Source organism: Barbus barbus (assembly GCF_936440315.1).
Source record: "Barbus barbus genome assembly, chromosome: 34".
Classification (NCBI taxonomy): Eukaryota; Metazoa; Chordata; class Actinopteri; order Cypriniformes; family Cyprinidae; genus Barbus; species Barbus barbus.
Window position 1 is genome coordinate 6,700,379 of NC_136762.1, and position 9,721 is coordinate 6,710,099.

The 9,721-nt window shown below is 37.7% G+C and overlaps 1 protein-coding gene across 1 annotated transcript; it reads right to left on the reverse strand.

Annotated features, from left to right (window-relative positions):
- Positions 1-3,315: 3,315 nt before the first annotated feature.
- On the reverse strand, positions 3,316-5,082 carry LOC306854045 (somatostatin-1A-like). The gene is made up of 2 exons (XM_079391833.1): positions 4,851-5,082; positions 3,316-3,807 (listed from the first exon to the last, which is right to left on the reverse strand). The coding sequence occupies exons 1-2, from the start codon at positions 4,986-4,988 to the stop codon at positions 3,601-3,603; spliced, it is 345 nt and encodes a 114-aa protein (XP_079247959.1). The 5' UTR covers positions 4,989-5,082; the 3' UTR covers positions 3,316-3,600.
- Positions 5,083-9,721: the final 4,639 nt, after the last annotated feature.

The window sequence follows — 9,721 nt, forward strand, 5'->3', positions numbered from 1 at the left end:
TAACAAGGCACTCTGATTGGTTTTGTTTTAGAATGCTATAGGGTATATATTCACACGTTATAGAAACAAAAATGATAGTGTATAAAATAGTTTTTAAGATAGAAAATAGACGATAAAGAATCAATCTGATGGAGCTCAAATTCAAAATACGCAGTCACAAATCAGCTCATACACATATATAGTTCATACATATATAATCGCCACTTTGTGGAGATTTCATTTTTATAGCAACTTAATTAAAGTTAAGTAAGCAAAACAAGGAATTGGTTTAGTGAGAGAGAGAGTCAGGGAAAACAGTAAATTGGATGAATGAACATGTTAATGTCTTTGTTTACTCAAAATAATCATTGTCATCATCGCTCAAGTATGAAATCAAAACACACACATATTACAGACATTACACGGTGCGATTTAAAATCAAAATATGGACAATTACAGCAAAACAAACTGCATAATGAAAACACATTGTTTACACATCAGTTAATCTAAAGCTCTTGGAGAACTGCATCAACCGCTGGGGGCTAATGGACCTGGGGCTATATTACGTCATTAAACGAATATTTACTTTGCTCTTGTGTGATTATATGAAGCTCCAGCAGTGTGAAGAATGTCAGAGTCTACGTTTTTTCACAGTCTTGTGACTACTGCAATTTTATGAAGTGCTAAACAATGTGATAACGAGATGGTTGTGTGTTTCTCTCTGTGGAGATCTTCAACACGTCTTCATGGTTCATGCTATCTTTCCATTTCTCTCTTTTACCTTATTTCTAAGATAACGTAAATCACACACATCTATACACAGTAATAAACGATACAGGAATAACACACACTTATTCACACCAACATATACCCTCCTCGCTCCTTCCGGAAAGTCAAAGTGTGGTGTCATTAAGCAGAGCTCTTTTGCTATTAATGCCACCACAGGAAATATCAAACACGCAGAAAGAACAACCCGACACCACCCGTTGCCCCCGGAAATGTGCCTACATTTTCACACAACCCCCCCAAAAATGAATTAGCCACTTTAGGATGCAATATTGGCACTTGTAGATTGAATTAAATGCGACAATCTCTTAAGACTTCTTTTAAAGTCTTTAATTAGCTGTAATAAATGGAGATGCTGCGGAGTGTCGTATTGAAGTGCATTGAAGGCTTGCTAATCACTTTAAAAGCTCTGAGGCAGATGTCAAGATTGGTGTGACGCGTGGCATGAAAATGTGAACCGTTTAAAAGGATTTTTTTTGTCTCTGTGCATTTGTATGAGTGGTATAGGTATTGACGTCTTTTGAAATAGAGAGATTATATGTGGGTGGGTGGATATGGACCCCCATGAAACAATAGGAAGGCTGATGCCACACACATACATATGCACACATATTCACTGGTACAGTAAATGTAAGCATGGGGAGTAAGCATCATTTTTACTATTATAAAAAATATTTATACTTGGAAAAAATGTATAGAAATATTTATAAAAACATGTAAAATATATATTTTATACTGTGTGCATTTAAATACATAAATTAAAAAAATATTTAAACTTTTAAAGCATCTCAACTTTCTTTATACATGGCCTTATGTCTCACGTGGGACAAAGAGGATTAAGTAGTAACTTTCTTTACATGCAAAGTTAAGAAATAAATCTAATAATATATATATATATATAATATATAATATATATATATTCTTTCATAAAACCATAACTGAATGAGTTTATGGAAAATATCCTTTCTAGATTTCTGCCCAGCTATGCTTGATGAAAGCTGTGCTCCATATTCATAATCTACATATATACAAACTTAATATATATTATAATATAGGCCCTATGTAATAGATAGTGGAAATAAAAGTGCACAGTTAAGAATTTAATGCTAATAAAATTGAATTTTCTATGATTATCTTTTATAACAACATGGCTGAATACGTTTTCTGACAAATTCATGGAAAATACCATATTTTTACAGTATTTACATATTATAAGACCACATATATGCATTATGCATTGGCTCTGAAACATAGATTTTATTCAAACAAACAATTAAAAATAGTGATATCAGCTATATCTAAAAATACTCTAAAAATGATGGTTTAAATACAACCCAGTGCTGGGTAAATATTGCACAGAACACATGCTGGGTTGTTTTCAATCAAGTTCGTCCATATTTTACCCAGCATTTTTTTAAGTGTGTATATGTATATATATATATATATATATATATATATATATATATATATATATATATATATATATATATATATATATATATTCTGTGTTATATATGCATATACTCTGTTTACTAGGCTTCATAGCTAAATACAGCATTCCAAAAATGAAATTGAGTGGCACGATAACATTATTCCCAAAGTACCATTATTACCCAAGTACCATCATGGAAACTAATATACAAGTAAAACAAACTACACAACTGCAAAGCACGCATAAAACTGATAAATATAAGTTTATAGTTTCATGGTTTTCTTTGTAGATATATTTAAAAGAGATGTGTGCAGTCAGGGATGAAGGACCAGGAGAAAAAGAGACAGTAAAACAACCATCGAGTGAATCGCACCTGCTGTCTTCCTATGTCCTATTTTTTGTAAATGTCAGAGATAATGGTGTGCTTTAAATGTAACTGCATATACCCAGAATGAGGGCAGTAAGAGCAGAGGCCATATATGTGTCAAAAAGAAAAAACGCTGAACATGACACCTTCATAATATAGAACGGCGGTCCCCAGTTCTGTTGGCAGGTCTCCCTGTCAATCTTAAAATCTGTATTCAGCCTCAAACCAGGTTGTACAGGGAGATAACGCACGCACACACACACACACACACACACACAGTGGGCAAAAGACCTGTCATGTGGCAGGAAGACACACAAACCCATAATTGTTTGAGAGCTTTCTTAACTGAATCTCTTAATGCTGAAAACGAAAGGTTATTAAGAGCCTCTGTGATTCACCAGCCAAATAGGGTCTCTCTCTCTCCTACTTTCACATTCACTTTGGCTCTTAAATGGCTCTGAAAGATTTCCACACAGTGCAGGTCACCACTAAATTACACCTTATTGATAAGCTGCCAAGCTCACACCTGCCATCACTTTTCATATTTATCATTGCGTAACTGTTTGGTGAAGTAATTGCAAAGACTTATTGATTATAAAAAACATCTTCCTTCTCCTGGAAAGAGGCCTTCCTCTGTTATCTTTGGACATTCCCATGCCTTTGGCTTTTACACACTAGCACAATCAGTGCTGTATAAAGAGGTCTGTATGTGTTTAAGTTAGTGGGACAAAGTTGCATTATGCATTGGCTCTGAAACATAGATTTTATTCAAACAAACAATTAAAAATAGTGATATCTGCTAAAGTACAATTAAAAGCAGATTCGCACACATCCGCAAAACATTCTTTCCGATGACACATCAATAGCCTCGAAAAACAGTCAATGAGAGCAATCATCGATGTTAAGCGACAAATATAATCGTTTTTATTTTCTTATATACATTTTAGGTAGGATGAAGAATACGTGAAAGATGGGAAAAAAAATATGGAGAAGTAAAAAAAGAATAAGTCAAAAGGAAACGTTGCGCGGTGAGAAATTAACACGACGTGAAAGTTTTCCAGAAGAAGTTCTTGCATCCGGCTTTGCGCTCGCGAGGGGCCAGCATGGGACCGGCGGCGCGCTCCAGCTCCAGACGCACTTCATCTTTCTCCACAGCGCGAGACAGATCCTCGGGCTCCAGCGCCTCGTTTTCTGCTTGCACGAGGTCTGAGAGCAAGTCTGCAAGTGTGTATCTGGCGAGTTCCTGAAGAGATTGAGAGAGAGAGAAACAAAACTTTAGTATGTTGCATACTTGTTGCCAAAGGTGCGCTCGATAATGTGAACACTCTCAGAAAAAAGGTTCAACGCTGTCACTGGGTTGGTTCCCGTAGGGTACGAAAGCTAAAAGTTACATCTGTGTATCTTATTTGCCCCTAAATGTTACATATTAATACATTAAAAGGTACATATCAGGACCTTTTGAATGCGTACCGCCCCAGTGACCGTGTTGTATTGAATTGAATTGAATTAATTTATTTGATCAGGGACAATGCACAAAAAACATTAGTCTAAAAAAGAAGAGATGTCATGTGCCAGGTTATAGCAAAAAAATGCTAATTTCCACCCGCAGTCCCTGGACAGGTTGATATTATACTTACACAAATTCATAAAATATATACAAAATAATACATGGAAGCATTACTTCACTCACATCATAAAAATACTCTCCACTTCAGGAATCTATCACTCACTTTTTTGTACTATTTTTCAAGTGAAGAAAGACAAATCTATGTTTGCACAAAGCGAATAACTGTCTAAAAATGTAGGCACTGAGTTGTACATCTATTTTTTAAACGTTGTCTTAGAGCATGAGTTTGCAACTTTTATATTTTTGCTCCATAGACATCTTTTAACTTCAGTCGGGCTGGCAACCGACATTCGTTATCTGACTTTATTTCCGTTTTATATGTAGACAAGAAAATGTATAGTCTTAAATGTTTAACGCTTATGTTATATATCTTATATGAAATGACATGGGACATTTCAATTTTTTTACCCTTTCTGATTACTTGATCATCAGTTTGTTCGCGTGAGATTTTATATTAATCATAATTAACATTAAGCAAGTTCAAACGACCTTTCTATATATTCTCCACGAGTTGTAGAACTAAGTCTCAGGATGTAGACGCTTCGATTTCAGCACCATGGACAGTGATTTTAGTTTGTTTGCTACCGTTTCAGAACTCAATCTAAAGTCATAACATATCAAAAATCACCAAAACTAGTCATATGTATGCATTCGTTTACCTGTTTTCCAGCCGGGTTGAGGAGAGATCTCTGCAGAAGTTGGCGGAGTTTGGCGTCTGTCGGTGCTGCTGAGATGCTGCTGACGGCGAGCACGAGGGACAGGAGCGCCAGTGCGCACTGGATACGCATGGAGAGCATCTCTGAAAGTATTGACTTGGTGGAAAATTAAAAGAAGAGCGATGCGTCGGGTAGCGCTGCGCTAGTTGTAAGTTGCCTCTTCTATATCTTTGCTCCTTCTGTTGCAGCTCATTCCTCCAAAGTTGCCTTTTAAATGATCCGCTTGACGTCAGGAGGCGAGGGGGGTTTCCTCCGCGTCCGCTCGAGTGATGCTGAGTGACAAAGATGACACCGATTAGGGGCGTGAATCCTACTGGAGGTGAAAGGGATTAATGATCGATTTAACCTGCAATCGTCACTCCAACCCTGCACACATACTGTATTTGTGTCTCTGTGTGTGTGTTTGTCAGAGTTTCTATACCCGCAACAAGGATAGTAAAATCTGAAATCACTTACAAAACTCAATAAAAAAATACCTAATAGGTCTAAGAGTTTTTGAAGAGTTCAGAGGAAGGGAAATATACCATTTAAAAAGTAAAGGGTTTAAGCACACATCACCTCTTAAAACACCGCATCTAGTCCTCACTAATGTGTTTGTGACTCAAGTATGAATGAAAGAAAGAGAGGATAATGGGTTGTAAAAAAAGGCTGTCAGAATATAAAGATAACTATCCAGTTCTGGTCCTCGAATCTAACCACAAGTCTGTGGGGATTTTTCAGTGATTATTGCACATAACATCATTGCGCCAGAAGGTGGCGACAAGTGACTTTAGTGAATCTTAAAGAGTGCCTTATTGAATCACTTTTCAACCCATTTATTCGCAAATGTTGATTCATTTAGGAACGAAAAGACTCATTCAACCCATTCACTCAAACTCCTGATTCATTCAGAAAATAAAATACTGATATTATATCATTATACATTATATTAAAATAGTGTTTCATTGAATCACTTATGCAACTGATTTGTTAATCACTATTGCATTGTTGTTTGGTACTTAGGATTCTTATCTGTAAATACTGTCTCTAAAATGTAAGTTGCGTATATTATGTTTTGTTCATTTAAATTTAAAAATAACTAGGCTGGTGCCATAACACAATCTTGTTAAAATCTCTTCAAAATTTGTTTAGCCTATATAATCGTAAAAGATTCACAGGAAACTAGTAAGAAGTAGAAATTGGTTTAAAATTGCACAGAAATCATATTCCTAGGGCAGATTCCAGTGCTGGTTTCAAGTGGGTTCTCTGGTAATTCGCCCAGGGCAAAGACATTAATTGATGGTGGTTTGGTTTACACCGCCTCATGCGTGTGCGCATTGACGTCAAGGTTTCCGAGAAGAGCCTCATGTCCTACTGCTTTCCCCGGGCAGGGCGGATAGTGGATCTGTTTGCCTCTTCCCTCCGTGGGGGTTCTCGCTCGCCTCCGTTCTTCTAATTAAGAGACAAGCGCCGATTAAGTGATGGTAATGGCCAGTCATGATCCAGGCCGTGCACGCCGTCTAATCCATGATGTGTTAGAGGAGAACTCGTGCTAATTCCATTGAACCCGTGGGGATTGTGTGACGGTTGCACCCGCTCATGGCCTGCGAACCCGGTGACTTGAGACGCATCTGAAGCAGCATTATTTACGCAGTTACTATTTTTCGCACACCAGCATGCTACACACGCTGTTAAGTGCAAATGAATTTCAGACCAACCCTTACCGACAGTATTTTTCACAGCATGTATTTTTTTAATGCTAATTGCAGTCACGTGTACTTCGAGCGCACGCAGTAGCCTTTGGCGGTTGAGACTAAAAACATATTTAGACACATGGCTGATGGCAATGATTTCTATTAGTGCTATAGAGTTTGGCAGAGGCCACCGAACTGCATAGGCCTTCTAAACTTTCATGAATAAGTTTTGAATAAGTCACTTCTGGGAAAAGATTCATTTATTTGCAGATGCCACTTGGTTTTATATTTTGCTACTAATTCGATAAAATTCATACATTAATGTGCATTTTAAGCATTCAAATAAGTTTAAGTACTTCAACACTTGCAAATAGAGACACTCTTACCAAGCGCCCTCCATTGGTTTAACAAACCTGCAGTGTTTTAATTAAAGCTTCGGTTTATTGAAGGCAGCTTACAATCTCATTTTCTCTTTTCTCTAAAACGGATGTTGGCCTTTTGTCATTATAATGAATGTGCTGATTGAAGTTAAAATTGAGTGGCTGAAATCCTACACTGCAGCAAGAAAAGGCCTTTCTGATTAACCACACAAACCAAATAATTTTTCATTTTTAGTTTAATAAAACTAATCGCTATAATCAGAACTGGGCTTCAAACAGCAGTCAACTGGTTCCCCAGTCACTTTTCTGTTTGATTGTGAGTCAGGGAATGTTAATTAAAGGTGCTTGCTAAGGGTGATTGCTCATACTTAGCCAACAGTTGGCACACTTAATGCATGCTTTTGACCCCTAACATCAATTATAAAACTTAGGAGTGTAATTTGTCCTGAGACATGAATGAGAACTCAAATTAAAAGCATTTGTTTCACTGTATGATAAACCTCATGGCTTTCACCTGGTGTTGCAAACTGCACTTTGGCCTTTCTAGGAATAGTTCACCCAGAAGTGAAAATTCACTGAAAATGTACTCACCCTAAGGCCATCCAAGATATAGATGAGAAATGTAGCATTGAATCACTTGCTCACCAGGATCCTCTGCAGTGATTGAGTGCCATCAGAATAGTTTGTTACATTTTATATTGCGCTTTTCTAGGTGCTCAAAGTGCTTTACATTGTGAGGGGGATCTCCTCAACTACTACCAATGTGTAGCATCCACCTGGATGATGCGACGGCAGCCATAGTGCGCCAGAATTTCCACCACACACCAGCTTATTGGTGAAGAGGAGACAGATTTATGAAGCCAGTCTGTATATGGGGGTCATTAGGAGGCCATGATAGTCAAGGCCAATGGGCAAATTTGGAATGGAATTTTAAATGACCACAGAGACTCAGGACCTAGGTTTAACATCTCATCCAAAGAATGGTCCTTGTTGACAGTATAGTGTCCCCTTCACTATACTGGGGCATTAGGACCCACACAGACCACAGGGTGAGCACCCCCTGCTGGCCTCACTAACATGTGCACCTCTTCCAGCAGCAACCTAGTTTTCCCAGGAGGTCTCCCATCCAGGTACTGACCAGGCTCAACCCTGCTTAGCTTCAGTGCGTGACCAGTCTTGGGCTACAGGGTGATATGGCTGTCGGCTGAATGAGAATGAGAGTCCAAACAGCTGATAAAAACATTGCAACAAACCACATGAATCCAGTTCATTCATTAATGTCCTGTGAAGCAAAAAGCTGTTTATAAGAAACAAAATCCCTCATTAAGGCGTTTTTAACTTCAAGCCATTATTATTAGCACATACAAGTCCTCTATCCATAATATTGCTTTCTCTGGTGAAATAAATGATCTTGTCTGGATCTAGAGCGAAATATGCACAGACCAAGCACTGTTTACAAGCAAAACCAGTCCAAACAGTTCTAAACAAATATGTCGTTGGATTTTGATGTGAGAGGACTACAGGAGATGGACCTTTTGACTGGAGGACACGTTATTATGGATTATGGACTCATATTTTGTCCAGAAGCAATGGTTTGAAGTTAAAATGCCTTAAATGATGGATTTGCTTCAAACATGCAGCTTTAATTTCATAAGACATTAATTGATGGAGTCGTGTTGATTACTTGTGCATTATTGTGATGTTTTTATCAGCTGTTTGGACTCTCATTCTGACGGCACCCATTCACTGCAGTGGATCCCTTGGAGAACAAGTGGCAGTAATACATTTCTCCAAATCTGTTCTAATGAAGACATAAACTCATTTACATCTTGGTTGGCCTGAGGGTGAGTAAATTTAAATCAAATTGTAACTTTTGTGGGAACATTTCCTTTCAGGCAGATTAAATGAGAGAAAATGAGCTGGAGAAAAATGTGCAACAAAACAACTTAAAGAAAATGTTTGTTGTGGAGCCCAATTGTTAAGCCAGCATGTAACAATGATAAGTCAGGTGTAAAAGGAGGATCTGAGCCATATCTACTATCTACCAAAATACCATTGAGATTTAAAGTCATTGCAAACTGAGTCCAAAATGTTTGCGTGCGTTTTTCCGTATTCCTCATCCTTTCCTATCGAAATGCATGCTACGGATGCGAAAATGCGAAAATCGAACCTGATCCAAAAAAATTTTATGACGGAAAGTTTCGGAGGCAGTGTATAAACATGATTGACACAACGTGAGGTCATATTTATTTTTTAAGGTGCGAAAATTTCGGACTCAGTGTGCAATGGGGTCATCTCTTTTCACTTGATCTATAGTGAGCAACCAGTGGAAAGCTATATATTCACATTCACAATCATCTCTATTGCAGTTGCTTGGCTAGCACATGTAGCCAAACATCTTTGCTAATGTCTTGCCAGAAATAAACAAATAAAAAAAAGTCCAGTAAATGCCACGTGACAGATCGCAATGGAACTACAGAAAAGCGACAGGTTAAAAACTATTCAGAACAACGTAGCAATTGCATAGCAACCCAAGCATAATCGTGTTCAATTAAATTGATTGTAGTTTTAATTGGAAATTATGGAGTGACATTTTCCAGGAACCTGGGATTTTTTGAAACATAGAGATGTTTGACTGATGAGGTGCTACAAAGGCTCATCTGTTTTACTTGAAAGGTCATTAACCTCTGTCAAACACACACACACACAAATACAAAACGGGGTCAGGTGCTTAGTGTCACTCCAGGTGGCATAGCAATCT

Coding starts and splice junctions, on each gene's coding strand:
- LOC306854045 (XM_079391833.1), bottom strand. CDS start 4,988: ATGCTCTCCATGCGTATCCAGTGCGCACTGGCGCTCCTGTCCCTCGTG. Junction 3,808..4,850: donor TCAACCCGGCTGGAAAACAG/GTAAACGAATGC, acceptor CAATCTCTTCAG/GAACTCGCCAGATACACACT.